This window comes from Equus quagga, chromosome 21 (genome assembly GCF_021613505.1).
Source record: "Equus quagga isolate Etosha38 chromosome 21, UCLA_HA_Equagga_1.0, whole genome shotgun sequence".
NCBI lineage: Eukaryota > Metazoa > Chordata > Mammalia > Perissodactyla > Equidae > Equus > Equus quagga.
In genome coordinates, this window is record NC_060287.1 from 10045911 (window position 1) to 10063674 (window position 17764).

The 17764-nt window shown below is 34.7% G+C and overlaps 1 protein-coding gene across 4 annotated transcripts in view; it reads left to right on the top strand.

Annotated features, from left to right (window-relative positions):
- ROBO1 (roundabout guidance receptor 1) overlaps window positions 1-17764 on the top strand; it is a 380310-nt gene that overhangs the window by 56783 nt on the left and 305763 nt on the right. For all 4 annotated transcript variants that reach the window (XM_046648052.1, XM_046648054.1, XM_046648053.1 and 1 more), the window contains exon 2: window positions 12873-13199. In XM_046648052.1, the coding sequence (XP_046504008.1) occupies window positions 12873-13199 (327 nt within the window). The remainder of the gene's footprint in view (window positions 1-12872; window positions 13200-17764) is intronic.

The window sequence follows — 17764 nt, forward strand, 5'->3', positions numbered from 1 at the left end:
AGAGAAACCTCATAAACATATAAATAATGATCACACATTGAGACACACCACTTTCTTTTGTTTAATATTTAAAAATAAGTTTTTTTAAGGTTACCTACTGAATGGCTTGTCCTTACTCCAGTTTGATGTGCCTTTGTTTGATATTTCAGAATGTTTTATGTTGGTGAACCTGTATTTGCTTCTGAAAACATCTACATGCAGGTTTATGCACACATGTAGTAAGCAAAATACTTATGCCAAAGAAAAGGACTTTTACTTTTTCAAAAGACTATATTATATAAATATAGTTCTAAAGTTAATAACAAAGTAAATTAAGAAGACACCATCAACCTTATAGTTCATCCCTCTCCATGTCAATTCTTGTTTCAGTGCTAGCAGAAAGCTAGCGAGATATCCATTATGTTGAGAGATTCTACCAGTTATTACAGACAGAGTAGGAAAAATGTAAATATATGTTGATAATGTAATTTGGGCTTAATTTACTATTAATAGAGGGTCTCAGAATTGCTCAAAAATGGTAAAATGTGAAGTGACAAATAGTTTAAGGTTAAAAAACGATGATTTTTCCCTTGGTGGCATAGATCTTATAATGGTATTGAAGATAAGTAAAATACTCAGGTCTATTTGCTGCCTAAAGAGAAGAGGCAATTGATAGCTGTTAATCTGTTTAAATGCATACTCAGTCTTTGAATCGCTGCTGATCACACAGGGTATGACCTGGCAGCTCTGCGCCTCAGAGAGTGTGGCCTCTATTCATTTAATCTTATACAGACTTTCCCCCTTCCGGGTAAGGCTTCATTTTGGTTGAAGATATTCGCTTCCACTCACTCTATGTTGCATGCAGTTTTGCAAACACAACTCTTTCTAGCTTGTTTACTGGTTGTTTATGCGTGCCACCAAAAATGTTTAATGTTGGCTTAAGAGATAGATAAGTGCGTATACATTGTTCGGTGCACACAGTGTCACTTGTATATCATTCACATTAACTTTCCATCTTTACTTATCTAATAACTAAAAAGGAGAGATGCAGGTACTACTTTTTGTTTTTGTTTGTTTGTTGTTTGCACTTTGCATCACATGCATCTGGCATGGACCTGGTGCAGTGTGAGTACTTAGTACGTATTTGTTGAGTGAATAAATGATTGCTAAAGGGTTAGCAAAGGTTGAATTTTATTTTCTCCATATTTTTCAAAAATTTTTTGCTGGGGGCCGGTCCAGTGGTGCAGTGGTTAAGTTTGTGTGCTCCTCTTCTGCAGCTTGGGGTTTGTGGGTTCAGATCCTGGGCATGGACCTACACACCACTCATCAAACCACTCATCAAGCCATGCTGTGGCAGCATCCCACATACAAAATAGAGGAAGATTGGCACAGCTATGAGCTTAGGGTCAATTTTCATCACAAAATTATTATTTTGGGCTTACACAATTCTAAAATAAAATACTTTATTATGAAAATAATGCCAGAACATCATGAATACTTAGAAACTAGGGAAACTTAGAGAGAAGGACATAAAAACTATCCATTTTTTAATGGTCTCTAAGAAATCAACATTAAGATTCTCTTCAAATCTTTTTCTGGGTCTCTCTCTCCCTCTTTCTCTCTTCCTTTCAGTCTATCTGTTCTGCTAGAATTGTACAGCTTATGCCTCTACTAATCCTTGTGTTTGCACCACTCATGATACTGTGTACAGGTTTCAGTGGCCTTAGAACTAATTTGAAAGAGAGCTCGCTACTTTGAATGGACGAAGTCTTGTTTTCTCTGAATGCCTTTGGGGAATCCACAGCTTCAGGGCTCCTTTCCGCTGTGGATGTCTGCTTCCAGAAGCAGAGGAAGGATTTCCCTTAGTGTCTCTTCAACTCAGGAATGCACTGATTGCCTCCAAGCATGGATGTTTGTCTATACCATGATCGAAGTACATATGGGGTCATGTTCTTTTCCCGTTATCTGATCATCCATTCAACAAATATTTGTTGAGTTCCTGCTGAACGCTGTGTGCTCTTGTAGACACTGGAGATGTAGACGTATTTCAGTGACGGTCTAACTATTTAGTAACTAAATACAAGTATTTCAATATTATAAATGCTTTCTAAACAAAGCTAATTTTGTGGCTCTTTCCTTCATAATTAATTAAACCATCATCAAATAATGACCAAAAGTGTTAAATTTCCCTTTCAAAGTTGCATTCACATATAAAATGATAAATGCATATGGACATGATATTGCCACAATTAAAAAAAAAACTCAGGATAATGACACTATACCTCTATTGCAAAAGAAAAAAAAATTTCCAAACTTACTTGCAAAAGAAAAAAAATGGAGCGAGAGAACAACAAATCTCAAATCAGTGCAAAAAAGAAAAAAGTGCTCTTAGAATTAGGAGAATTTTTGGAATTCTTATCTTTTTGTATCAAAACTTGTATATGTTAATATTTTATGTATGGTGGCTTTTCCTCCATTAGATCAACTATGCAGAGCTTTGTTTTGGACTGATGAATTATTTACTTATTTCTTTGGATAATAAAGATACTGAGTAGATTTTAAGTTAATGTTTGGAATGATTAGAGTCTACCTGCCCGCGGTCTTTATTAGTGTGACCATTAGCATCTGTAAGAACTAAATCGGAGGTAGAATGAGAGAGCAATGAGGAAGATACAGAGAGGTAAAATGACAGTTTGCTAATGTGTAAGGACTTTCTTCAGAAATTCTTGTTCACATCAGAAGTACTGACTGAGTTTTAAAATGAGTGAAGTTGACTGCATTCCTGCAGGGATTTCACAGTAATCTTTTAAAAGGTTATTTTAAGTATTTTATTTTCCAAAAGTGTAATTGTCTTTAGACAATTATTCTTAAAATTTCAAATCCAAACTCTATCTTGCCAACATTAATAGCTTACTTAGATTCAGGCGTTCCCTAAATATGGCTCATGCATGACCACCTAATTCAAGAAGTAAAGTTGAAAGCTACTTTAGCTGATTTCAGGTTATTGACTCTTAGTAAATTATATCTATAATGGACAGATTCTATGAAAATCTAATACAACTCTTTAGAGAACGAATTGATCAATAATACTTTACATAATAGTTTTTGTTAAACTTCTGTATGGTTAAGGAATTGTATTATATCCATATTTGTTTTTACATACTTTTAGTTTATGACTTAAAAACATGTTTTTAAACAGAAAAATAAGATTATTTTCAGAATAAAGATTTTTACCCTCAGAAATTTAAATTCAGGATAGAGGAAGATTTGTAAGCAAGGTTTATTTTATACAATTATAAGAGTATTTTTGAACTGCCATTCAATAAGGAAGTCTGCTCATGTCCTGTATATTGAGGTTATAGTTAGCGCAAATTTATAACCATCTGCTGTTTCCATATTACACATAAAGAAATGAAATGCAGATTAACATTGATTCCAATACCATGTAATTTTTCTAATATGTTGAAAGTACAATACTAGGATGAACTATTTTTCTGTAGCAGTAAAAATGATTCTCAGGACCACTCAAATACTGTTTTCACAGTTCAAAATCCTTCGTCTGTGAAAAATGGTCCTAAGAGCTGAAATAAGCTATTATGTTTTCAGACCTGAATATTTTGGTCCATTAGGATAGGCTTTGTGAATTTTGATAACCTTAGTGTATCTACAGGATACGTTCAGTATGAACATACAGAATACAGAATGAAATGTCGCTCTGCACAAACTCTTCATCTATATTTTGGCTACCCATAGGATTGTTATATTTGTAATGAAAAGGAAAAGAAAGATAATATTGATGCGAGCTCAGCAAGCTGAGTCGTCGAAAGAAAGATTTCTTGGACTCTTAAGGTCTAGCAGTAGTGCTCCTTTATTCAGAGAATAGCATGGAGTAGCATGAGGACAAGACCCAAGGGCAGTAAAGAGCTGCAGCATGGGGATAGGACCCAAGGCCAGTGAAAAGCTGCCATGGATTGAGAGTTAGGGATAAAATTGTAAGGCATAGGTATATGAGTTATTTCTTTACAAGACAGAGGAAAGATCATGTAGAAACGTCATTAAACTGGTATCAGTGTACTGGGGTCTGGTTATTGGGTGGTCCTATAACTTTGGATAGGAATCAGATCAGATCAGGTCAGGACGTCCTATGCTTCCCAGAGGATATAGATCCATATGTAGGGCAGGACACCTTGGACTTCTCTCCCTGGGAAAGCCTTGATCCTCATCAAATATGACTATTTACTCAGTGATATTTTAAAAGCATTACTGTATCTTTTAAAATTTCAAAGTAATACATTTAATCAATGAGTCTACATGGGATATTTTCCACGAGGAACAGAGAAGCTTTTTCATAGACGGCTATAGAGTCAACCTCTGATGGTTCTTAGTAAAACAATAAGTTGACTGTGCTACGTGCTTTAGTTTTGTTTATTTTGTTTTTCTTCTCTTTCAAAAGATATTTTGCAAGGATTGTACCAGATCCTACCAAGAGCTGTGTAAATGGCAAATAATTTTGAGTTCAGTTCTCAACTAAAACTAGAGACTGGCTTAGTGTGCCACTAAGGAAATGACTTACAAATTTAGGAAAAAGTAATTGATTTCTTTATAAATTAACAAGAATCCTAATGTAATTCCAGGAGAGAGTGGAGAGGAAAGTCATAATATCAAACAATGGTGTTTATGACAACTTCCAAAATACTACATTCATGGTTCTAATGCTTGGGTCAATGCAGTATTATTTTATGCATCAAGGATTATGCCAAACTGTAAAGTATGCGTCTTACTTTTATACTCATTTTGCAGATGAAGAAGCTAATATTCAGTGAGGTTAAACAGTTTACCTGTATCAGAGTTTACAACACAGTTTACAAGCATCAGAGCCTAGATTTGAACCGAGGCAAACTGAGTCCATTCTCTAGATTCAATAAACTTTCCCCACAAATGTTATGTTAGTTAATGATTTCTTCCCTGTGCAATTCCTTCCTTCTGGTATCCCGTTTCTCTTACTATTGCCTATCTTTGTTTGGCTCTTGGTTTTCACTGTTATCCTTGTTAATATTTCTGTCTCCCCTGGTGAACCTCAGGCTGTTAAGGTCAGGGATTTTATTTCATATTTCTGTGTGTTGCCACTCCTTAGTGTAATTCTTAATATAGTATAGGCAGGATGTATAGGTATACTGATGGATAGGAGAGTGAGAGAATTTGGACTTTAAGATATGCAAATATTTTTGTTTGGTATTTTGTAGAAGGTAAAATCCTCCTATTTGCATGTTAATTGGAAATTTTACCAAAGGGCAAATAGGAAGCATGAACTCAACTAACCAACTTCAATGCCTTAGTTACAGCTCAGAGTGAAATCCAGCTTGATTTGAGTCAGCTAAGGCAATTCCTGCAGTTAATGCCCTAGTAGCTTCTGCAATATTTGGGTCCCATGGCAGAAAAGTCTATTCTACTTAGAGTCCATATTATTAAAAAAGGGGGGGAGGACAAGCAATATTGTTTTTAAAATTTAACTTATGCTAACTGTCAGTCTTTGTCATATCTCGGGGGACACAGACATATGATATTAGATTCTACAGGAATATTACAAAAACACCAGGGATTCACTACTGGAATTTCATTTTGTCAATTTTGGTAATCATTTTTAGATGATAACAGATATTAGCAATGGCGCTCAGTTAATTTTTGAGATTATTCTAAATTTGGCTATAAAAGGTTCCACTCCCTAATCTTTAGGTAGATTTATAATCAAGGAAAATTACGATGAAACAAAGTACCTACAGAAAATGACATGATCCATTAATCATGTAGTTATTTTAATACATTCTGTTCCCCTTGTATTTCTTTACTTTATGTGATTTCAGGTGAAACTACCTAGTTTTTCTGTAGAGTGTGGTCTGTTTTTATACTTATTTCAATATTAAGCCTGTATGTTTGGGAAATGTGTATAACTCGGTAGAGGATATTTATGTCTACTGTCTACACAGTCAGTCATTAACGTGTGCTGTCTTATTTTTAACAAATATCACCTTGTAGGATGAAATTCTGACAGGAAAATTATAGGATTGGTGCCTACGATAGGATTTATGTTAATAATTGGAGGCCGTCTGCTCCTTAAAATGTAAATGGAGTTTCAATAGCAAGGTTAAGAGGCAAGGCTGTTTTAGGAATACAGGTATTCTTTCAGAGATATAAGTATGTCATCAGGCAAATATAAACACCCCCTCCCCCACCCCCACCTCTCACAGATGTCACCCAGTTATCTTAATATTCATGGTGCATCTGTCAGCTATTCACTGAACTTTGTTTCTCTTTTGCATTTAGCAATTTTACAAGCATTTTTGTGCTACAAGATGTTTTAATGTGATCTATAATACAAATGAATATTTTAATCATTTTGGCTTTTCTAATTTTACCTAGCAAAGAATATGAAAAAGAAATTTGAATCAAAACAAAACTTTGTTAATAAAATAAATACTGTTTGGCTCAATCTACTAAGAAGAAACAGACTTGAAAACATAAACAAAACCCTGAGACAAACATAGCTGCCATAGTAGAAAAAAAGAATGAAGTCATATATATAGAAAAAGAATAAAATTATATATATGAAAAATGAATAAAGTCATATACATGTTTTGTATACCTCAGCAGAATATTAACAGGGTCAGTCTCTTAAATGTTTACTTGCTTGTGTTTCTGTAAATGCGATGTCTTAAAGGGGGGAGCAGTTTGCATCCAACTAGGAGTTTGGTTTCCTCATCATAAATCTCATGTGACTTTGATATGTTTCCTTGAAATACTTAACACTTACGTGTATATCATTTTCCAGCTGTGGTTGTATAAATATTTAGATATTTCGGTCACTCATGTTTACATTTTATCTTCCAACTGGGCAGTTGTTGAAGGCATCCTGCCTGCCCTCCCCCCTTCCACCCCCACCAGGCCTGGCTTGCGTGAAGTCAATTGCATTGCATTCCCAAGGCTCTACCAGGATTCTTGCCAGGGGCAGCTGACATTATCATCCTTGATCCTTGTCAAAGCCTCACCCCATCAGTCCTTCTTTTGTCCTCTCTTCTTTGTAAGTTTTAAGTTTCCTATGCAGAGCGTAGTTGAAACGGGCAAGTTGGTTTTGCCAAGTATGATATAAAATTTATATCTTATTACATTAAAAAATAACCAATCAGCATAACTAGAATGGTGGTTGTCATGTGGCTTATAGGACCTCAGAACTTATGGCTGAAGAGAGAAGGCTTTTTATGAAGAACAAGTCAAGAATATCATAAAGAGAGAAGTTTGCTGACAGAGTGGAGGTGGACACCTCTTCTAGGGAGGAGATTACAATCACCAGGGGTCTTTCATCAACCCTCTTCTGAGATTCATATGTGCTCTTTCCTATTTGATCTTGATGTAACTCCCCAAAGTCCCCCTTTGAGAAATTGAGTTATAGTTATTGATAAAAGTTGGGTGACTTTTCCTTCAAGGTATGTTGATGGTAAAAATTTGGGAACAGTGACATTGAATTTTAATTGTGTAAATTCAATTAAAGTGTAGGAATTGAGGTTCTCAGAATATTAAAAACTGATAAGGATGTTTACTCAAAAATGCAAGCTCATATTTAGAGAACATGACACAGTACAAGGAAAGCTTTATATCTTCATTTACTCATCATGAAGGTCTTTACTGAATTAAGTGACTATGAAATCATGTGATTTACAGTTAGCTATTCTATGAATGCATGGGAAAAGAACAACAGATGTCATCAGGTTTGATTGCTTCTTGCTGTTTTTATGATCTACATTTAACAAATAAGTAATCAAAATTAACACTTCCCGTGTTGGAAGCAAAATAGACAAAGCAGGTTTCTCTATGGATTTTAACAAATTAATCCTAGCAGCATTTATGGAATAGTTGGAAAGAGCAAGCGTTTTGAATTTGTCTAGGACTGACTCCCAGCACTGCCACCTTCCAGCTGAATGACAGCTGAGAGTCTCAGTTCCCCCATATGGACACCAGATATCACAACACCCACCTCATAAAGATGTTATTGTGATAAAGGAGATGATGGATAATTAGTATTAGTTTTCTTTGTCATTCCTTTCCTGCCTGCTTAGACTTGATAATAAGGAATAATTTATTATAGTTTTTATAGAGATGATGATTGCCATTTATAATTATTATTATTGAGGTTAACCAATCACTCATTATAAATATCATTGAGAATTGGAAAATACCTTTCCTGAAGGTTATGCTTATGAGACATGTGAGATTTCTATGTTTTTTGTTATGATTTCAAAGGCTATTGGCTCTACAGTCAAGTAACTTTTTTTTTTTTGCTAACCCTATTCTTTCTCTTTAGGTTATTATACTCTAACAGAGTGTATTTTATTTTGAAGTGTGTTTCTCAGAAGCAAAGTTTAGTGGGATATCCTGTAAAAAGAAAGGTAGAAAGAGTTCAATGGCCAAATAAGTTTGAGAAATGCTGTATGTTACACCTTTCTTCTGGTGCATGATAATGTGCATTAGCCAAGACTAAAGACTGTGAGAACTGCAACTGTTTTTCTGAGCAGTGCCTATTAACAATCTGAGGAAACAGTATTCCACAGAGCATTTTTGAAAATTTAGCCTTTAATCGAGTAGAAAGCATTTTTATTGCTGAAACTCTTTTACTGAATGCTGTACAAACATCATGGTGAAAACTTGGACCTGAGTTCTCCATTCCCAAAAGTCCTGCTGGCTGTGGTCCAGTTATATGGGACTGCAGGTTAGGGATGGAGAGAGTCTTGAGCTCCACTGCACTTTCGTGGCGCCTGGGTGATCTCCAGGCTCTGTAATTAGCCGTTACTTCCTCAATACACTCTCCCTAGGCAATTTCCTTCGTTCACATGTTTCAGTCTCCAGCTTGATTTTCGTCTATGGCTCCAGCTGAGATTTCTTTTCTGAGGTCAAACTTGGATATTCAATTGGCAACTTGTCATCACATTTGGATATTCTAGAAGTACCCTAAACATTGCATGTCTCGTACTGAATAAATCATCTCCTCTGACCTTCTTCATCTCCCCAAATCCCACTGTTTTGTTCTCTACCTTCACTGGAACTGCCCTACACCCATTGCTCAGATCAGAAACCTAGAATCTCTCTATCTTCTGCTTCTCCTACATCCTGTGTGTTTTTCACTTATGTCTCCTCTCACATTACCAGTGAGTAGATTCTGTTGATATTGTAACTAAATATCTCTAGATTTGTAACTCTGTTTTCCCTTCTCTCTGTCCATATCCAAGTTCAAGTTTATTTTGGGGTTTTTTTTTTTTTTTGCTGAGAAAGATTAGCCCTCAGCTAACATCTGTTGCCAATCTTCCTCTTTTTACTTGAGGAAGGTTTGCGCTGACCTAATATCTGTGCTAATCTTCCTCTATTTTGTATGTGAGTCACCACAACAACATGGTTGCTGACAAGTGGTGTGGGTCTGCACCTGGGAACTGAACCAGGGTCACTGAAGCAGAGTGTGCCAAACTTAACCATTAGGCCACGGGGCAGGCCCCCAAGTTCGAATTTTCAGAATCTATTGTTTAAAGAGTACAAAAGTGTCCTAGCTGATCCCTTCCTAGCTTAGCCTACTACAGTCCAGTTTCATATCACCAATAGTGAGCTCTTTAAAACCGAACATGACCATGTGATCCTGCGAGTAAAATATTTAATGTTCTCATTGCCTTCAGTTAGGTTCCAGAACTTTGGCTTGATGTACAAAGGCCATCACACTGTTGCTTCTAGCTAATTCTTCATACACATGCTTCCTAATCTCTCACATGCATCTTATATCAGGCCGTACTAGCCTACTTGCTGGTCTTACACGTGTATCATATTCTTTTGTAGCTGTGCCTCTGGGTGAAATCATCTCCTTTCTTTTCTTTCTGACTCACTTTTCAAGACTCATCTCAAGTTTCCTGTCTCAGGATGCCTTCTCTGCCCTGCTCAGACAAGACAGTCTGAAGTGCCCTGTCTTTGTATTCTTGTTGCAACGTAGGGATCCCTAGTTCCTATGTCAAATGGACTTTTAGAATTTAAAATTTCCTTAATTAAATATATATTACCTCAACAATTGATTCTCATTAGCATCCACTTTTCGTAATTACAGCCAAAGTAAAGGCCACTAATATATCAGAATGGTTTATTTTCTAAAGTTTTACAGCACTTGTAATTAAGTTATCTAAAATCCAATTTAAATTTCATTTGACTTCAGTGCAGCCTGTGTGAGAGAGTATGAATCTCCAAGTTATTTTTTGTTCCCATGTTGCTGGTTTATTTCCTCCTCTTTTAGAGCCTGGTTTCATTTAAAGAACTTATAGCATGCTATATACCATGCATAAATCACTAAAGTGATTTCTCAGTATTTCAATTATAAAACTGTAATTAAATATTTCAGATTATAATTTTTTGTTTCATGGTGGATATAAGCAAAGAATAGATCTTTTAGTTTCAACAATCATTCATTTATTCATTTCATCAAGAAAAAATGTTAATTGCAGTAGTTACAAATTAGAGTATAAATAAGCTCCATGTACATCTTACAGCTTAGTAAAGGTTAAATAGTACGCCTATTGGTTACAACTAAAAATATAAAATCTTTTATTTATTTATTTGTTTGTTTGTTTATTTTTTGAGGAAGATTAGCCCTGAGCTAACTACTGCCAATCTTCCTCTTTTTGCTGAGGGCGACTGACCCTGAGCTAACATCCATGCCCATCTTCCTCTACTTTATTGTGGGACACCTACCACAGCGTGGCTTTTGCTAAGTGGTGCCATGTCTGCACCCAGGATCTGAACCGGCAAACCCCAGGCTGCCTCGAAGCGGAACTTGTGAGCTTTGCTGCGCCACTGGGCCGACCCCCAAAAATGTAAAATCTTTTAAAGTCTCTTTATAGTGTGCATGATTATTAATGCACTCAAAGAGGTCTTGTCCACATTTTATTCATTTATTTAATACATATTTATTGAGTATCTCTACTGTGTTCAACACTCTGCCAAACATGAGAAGCAACTGTGAGCAAAATCCTGCCCATAGACCTTACAGAATAGTGGGAAAGACAGACAATATTCAAAGCATCAAACGTACAAATTAAAATTATAATTCTGAGCTGCTGATCCCATGGTGTAGTGATTAAGTTCAGCATGCTCCACTTCGGCAGCCCAGGTTCACAGGTTCAGATCCCAGGCATGGACCTGCACCACTCGTCAGCCATGCTATGGTGCCAACCCACATATAAAGTGGAGGAAGATTGGCACAGATGTTAGCGCAGGGCTAATCTTCCTCAGCAAAAAATATACATATATACACACACACACACACACACACACACACATATATATATATATATATATAATTCTGATCATTCTTATCAAGGGTAGCCATAGTGCTATTTAGATTTATAAAAGGGGCATTTAATTTTTGTTGTAAAGATGAGGAGGACAGAGATTTGAAAGAAGAGTGGGTATAAACTAGGGTAAGAGGACTTTGAGCCCAGACCCAGCAGGAGGCATTGGCCTGTAGCAGGAGGAAACACAATGTATTTATGGAACTAACGGAAGACTGGGGTGAAGGAAGCAGAGAAAGAGGTGGAATAAAAAGAGTCTGGAGAGCTAGATAGGGGAATGCACACTGACTTTTGTAGGTCTTGTTAAGGACTTTATCTTAAGAGCAGTGAGTTTATTTTACGAGCCACTGAAGTAGGGGAGGACCCGGATTGTATTTGCATTTCAAAGCCTTCATCTGGCTACATTGAAGTGAAGCTATTTGAGAGCTTCCCTAAATCCTGGTGGGAATTAATAGTGGTTTGATCTAGGATGGTAGCTGGCTGTAGAGATGAAAATGAATGCATTGGTTTGAGAAATTTTGGGAGGGACTAGGGGGTGGAAAGGGAGGTGTCAAGGAAGACTGGCGTATACTTTTTATTATTCATTGAGATTGGAGCATTAGATGAGAACAAGTTTTGGGACTCAATTATATTAAATGTTGGGCTGTGGAATTTCTCTAAGAAATATATATGTTAAATCTATCCGTGGGAGCAATAAGGAAGGAATATTGAAAATATAAAACTCTATCCCTGTTTTAGAGATTACAATCTCACTGGAAAAAATAATGTACAGACACAGGAAATATTTAAATGACACATACACTCAGGACTTCACTTATTAAGTAATCCATAAGGTCTAGAATGTAGCCCCTCACCCATTATCCTTTTCCGTTTAATATTATATTTAATTATTTAAACTCAATTGTTTAACATTTATCTTTGAAGATTTATTAAAATATTAACATGATTAATAGTAACTAATGAAATTAATTTATTAATAAAACTCTGGGAAAATATGTATGTACACACATTTATATATACTTTTATTATTTAGGAAGATATGAAAGTGTATATAAAGAACCGTTTCATTATATATTTGAATATAATGTTCATTAGTATATAACATATGTTTTGTAAAAGTGTTGATTGATGTTAGTTCAAAAGGAGATTCCAGGAAACCATACCATTATTTGTGATACTCAACAATTTGCTTACAACTTTCTCTGCGAAAACATGCACATATATGGTATAAACAGACAGGGTGATGGGTTCTGAAAGGACTTGTGGACAAGGGATTTGAAGAGCAGACAGGGTTTGTACAGGCAAAGTTTAAGCAAGAGAACTTTGTCAGTGAAGGGTCAACAGGATTCAGGAATTGGGAGGTACAGTCAAGAAGGACACCAGAAGGATTAGTTAGTGAATAGGATAGGAAGGGTAGGTTAATATTATGCAATGTTTAAATAGCAGTCTTAAGCCTAGGCTTTTGAAATAAGACATTTCATTGTTTTCAAGCAATAATCTGAAGATATGTTGTCAATTCTTCTACAGGCTCCCGTCTTCGTCAGGAAGATTTTCCACCTCGCATTGTTGAACACCCTTCAGACCTAATCGTCTCAAAAGGAGAACCTGCAACTTTGAACTGTAAAGCTGAAGGCCGCCCCACACCCACTATTGAATGGTACAAAGGCGGGGAGAGAGTGGAGACAGACAAAGATGACCCTCGCTCACACCGAATGTTGCTGCCAAGTGGATCTTTATTTTTCTTACGTATAGTACATGGACGAAAAAGTAGGCCTGATGAAGGAGTCTACGTCTGTGTAGCAAGGAATTACCTCGGAGAGGCTGTGAGTCACAACGCATCGCTGGAGGTAGCTAGTAAGTAACATGGGCTTTCTGTGTTTGGCAAGGGGAATGGCAGAGTGGGATGATTTGCCTTGAAAATGGTAATACAAAAACGTCAAACCTGTATCCCAGGCTTTACCTGAAGAAAATCTCTAGCTTTGTGTATGAACACAATTGACTAATTGTTGGAATTTTCTATATGTCTCATCTTAGCTGGTTATTCAAGCTAAGTTTGGATTTACACATAGTTGTTGAACTATTTTACTTTTGAGTGGGAGCTGTTTTCTGCTGAATATATTCACTGAAATTGGTTTATTCTCCTCCTTTGTTGCTTATAAATATATTGAATATAAGTATGTTTCTGTAAAAAGAATAGCATGGGATATTTTTCATTTGTCTTCATTAGGAGAAATACCTTCAACTGGTAGTATAAGGTATGGTTTTAAACTATTTCTGTTTCTTAGAGAGATATTATACTATGGTAAAGCTATAGCCAAGGAAATGTATGTACATGCCTCATACATCAGTATCTTGGCTACCGTAGTGCATCCTGGGAGGAAATACGTGTGTATAACCCTCAGGGAGCTGGTGATTCAGTTTATTTATACAAATACCAAATGCAGCTCATTTGATATTACCTCAAGAAGGATTTGAGACTGATGATTAAATTGTTATATCTAGAGAGTCTAGATATGTATTGTATTTGAATAAGAATTAGGCTTCTCTTTTATTCAATAAACATTCAAGAGGTAGCCAGAAAGGTTCATTCTCTTGCAAGAATCCTGCTGTGTATATGTATATATGACAGAAATTGAGAATTGTGTAGGGATTGGAGAGACAAATGAAATTTACATCTAATTCACTTTGTTTAAATATATATAATTATATGTGAAATTGTATATATAACTATGTATATATTTATATATAATGTTCTCCAAGATGATTGATACTTGGATACAATTTATGTTCAAAATTTTAATTATATCATCAGTTTTCATAATCTCTAACATTGTCTCCAACATTGAACTAGTTGGATATATAGAACCACAGGTAATTATTAAATTATAGACATAGAAAGGAATTTGGAGACAAATTATTCCAATATAATCGTATTATTAATGTGGAATCAGCCCCAGAGAATTTAGATAATTTGACCACACTCTCAGAACTGTGTAGTACTTAAGTTAAGACAGAATGCCAAAGATGTCTGATATGAGCATGAAATTTGGTTAGAATAAAAAGTTAAAGTAACTGTTTAAAACTGCGTCAGACCTATAAACTTGAAACCCAAGTTTATGTCTCTATTCATAGTTAGTTGGTAATAAACTCATTGCTCTTATTGCCTCGGTTGTCAGTGAAGATGTTAGAACTAAAGCAGTAAGGTGTATAAAAGCTATAATCCCAACAGAAAGCTGTTTTTCCTTGTCTTTTTCTGTTTTTTTTTAAGCTCAACTTTAAATGTAGCACAAGCAAAAGAAGTTTAAAGATTCAACTTATTTAGAAAAGGACATATATGTTTCGATAAAATCATCTCTGAAAGTTATATGAGCACCTTTCTAACTCTTGACACATTTTTATTTAAGAATAATTATTCCCTGTGGAGATAAATTTCAGTTAACATTTGAAAACAAATTTGGAGGCTCAAGAAAGGTGATGTTAATGACCTAGGCCAACTTCTGTATTTGGTAGGAAAAAAACTGAAGACCAGGAGGAAAACCAGAATGATTGTTTATTCTCTGGAATTATAATTCCTTATAAATGAAGTGTGTAACAGCAGAAATATCAAAGATCATCTCATGTTTCTGGGTTATTCCCTATTCTACTTGCATTCTTATCATTGTCAGAATTTTGAAAAAAGGTTGTAGACCTGAATAGAAGGTCTAAATGCTTACCCTCTGGATCTTCCTTTTCAAAACACCTCCAGTTGTACCTGAGATGATGAAGATACCCTTAATGCACAGGGATTTAGACAGCTGTCTTTTCTAATCTGGCTTTTGTGTAGATGTTCTAAAAGACACTATTAGTTTCCAGTTAAGTTCTTTTTGTAAGCTAGACATTCCATTACCTTGAGAGTTGATTATGGGAAAAGCTCTTCCAGTCTTTAGTCAATAAATATACCAGCATGGAATTGAAACCAGACATAAGATCATTATGTAACTTTTACCAGTAAAATATTCAAATACATAGTCCCTTCATGAATAATTCACAAATTTTAGCGTGATATTCCTCATTGTGTCTCCAAAACATTTTCCAGCTCCAGAGAGAAAAGAATATTATAATTTACTGAATAAAATTTAATAAAAGTACTTTAAAAATATTTAAGATCATATTCAGTAACAATTTATGTACTTGGAAAGGGAGAAATGTGTATATACATATATATTATGTTTATCAACTGTAGTTTGATGTTAAGGATAGTTTGATTGTAAGGATCCTTAGTAGTGATAATAATAATTATTTGAATCTCTGAAAAAAGTTTGAGTAGTGTTTGCTTCCAATAACTTTTATACTAGTTTAATTACAATAATTAAAATCATGTTTTTATTTGGATAAATTGTATTATTTGGACACATAAGTTATATGGGAAAAATTAAGTATTCTGCAATTACAATGGGTTTTGTGTCTTTCAAAAAATTTGGAAACTATTATTTAGTAAATTTATGCTTCAGTGCACTACAAATAGATACAGCTACTTAATTCATATGTATTTCAGTTACTTATTTTAGGCCATGGTTATTACTCGTTCACCATTTTTAAATGTATTTTTGTCCTTAAGTCAAAACTAGCCTCTTATATGTTACATAAATGATGTGGGGGAGGGGCAGGGAAATGTGAGTCATATTTGCTGTAGGTTAAATCTATAAAGTACTGTTATAGTTTTTTTTTTTCCTGGAGAATATAACTACTTTTTTTTTCATATTTCCTTAGTTTAAGTACTAGAAGTTTAATAAGAACTATTTTTATTCTTCCCAAAGGCTCAAACACAGGAAGATGAAGATTGCATCTAATTTCTTAGTGATGCTTTAGCCCAAAGCAATAACATTAACAAAGTGTCTTGAGGCAACACAGGTTTCATAGCACAGTTGTTGGTAATGCTTTTAAAAACATTTATCTGTGTTTTATTTGCCTTTAAACCAAGTTTTACAGCTGTAATAACAACTGGGTTTCTTGGTTCCTAGCAACTGTCAATCTCTGAAACATTCGGAACAAAATTATATGGAATGTCATTTAAATCCTTCCTTTCTATATAGAAATGATAATATTTTTGTCTATTGTGTTTTTAATATTTATTTAAATATACTAATGCACCCAAAGAATTGTATTTATTGGTTATCTTTAGGATTATTTATTTTTATTTTCATTTAAATCCCAATTATAATCAGGTTAGACCCAGTGAAAAGCACTGGCCAACATTTTGGTGCTGATCCTTGCCTTGTGGTAAATGCTGTATTCCTTGTTCTTCAAAACTCAGTTTTGATGCAATTAAATTTATCTCACCCAGTTATAAAGTCTAAAAATTAGAATGCTAAGAAATATGTAGTAGTCCTTATATGTAAAGCTTCCACCTGGAATTTTTAGAAGTTTATCTCTGTAAAGGAAAATAAGTTTTAATCACAGATGCATTTTTAAAATTTATATTTTAATTATTATTTTTCTTGGCAAGCCAAGAATGATATATCTTGATGAGGACATTAAATTGGAAAATTTGAATGATATTGCTGTTTCTAAGATTTATGAAAACTCACTATCTAATTCAGTTTCAAAAACAGCTTTCTAAAATGGTCTTGCAAGTAGTATTTTCTTGTTTGTTTTGATTAACTCTGTTTGAGAATCTATTAAATGCTTAGGAAAATGTTTTACGGGTGCATTCTCCTATACCCAACATCACTGATTACTAAATTTAGAACTCCATTTTATGCATGGCTCAAATTGATAGCACAGTTCTTTGACACAACTTATATTTAATAAGTAATTTGATCTTGCATAATTACATTGAATTTTAAGGAAAATTAGTTTGAACCTTGACCCCATACCTTCCATTGAAGGACTTGGCTCTTTATGTCATCTGCTAAGCAGTGCACGGTCAGCATATGGCTATTTGTTTCCTATTTAAGCTGTTTTCTCCTGAGGAAGAGAAATTCTCTTCAGATTAGGCAGACATCTGCTGGCTTTCTTAGCAGCAAAATCACAGAACAACTATCTTTCCTGGAAAAAAATTATTTTGTTCAATTAATCAAAGATTAAGTCTTCTCAGATTTTATTAACTGGAGTGCTTTTTAACAGTAATTACTTTGAGGTAAAATGTATTTTGAAGTAATATTTTCCCACTGCTTTCAATACATTATGATCTTTTGTTGTTATTAATATTAAATGATGCTCCTTAAGGTGACTTAGAATTTGAGGTATACAATTTTCCTCACTAGGGCAAAATGAGGAAGTGAACTGATCATGTATGCTTAGTAGTCACGTGTTTACCTAGGTACAATAGAATGTATTTTCAAAATCTGGACCATGGAAGATGGAAGGCTTACTCCTGGAGGTGAAATAGTTCAAATGAGCAGGTGCAAATAGAATATACCATTATATTATAAAATATT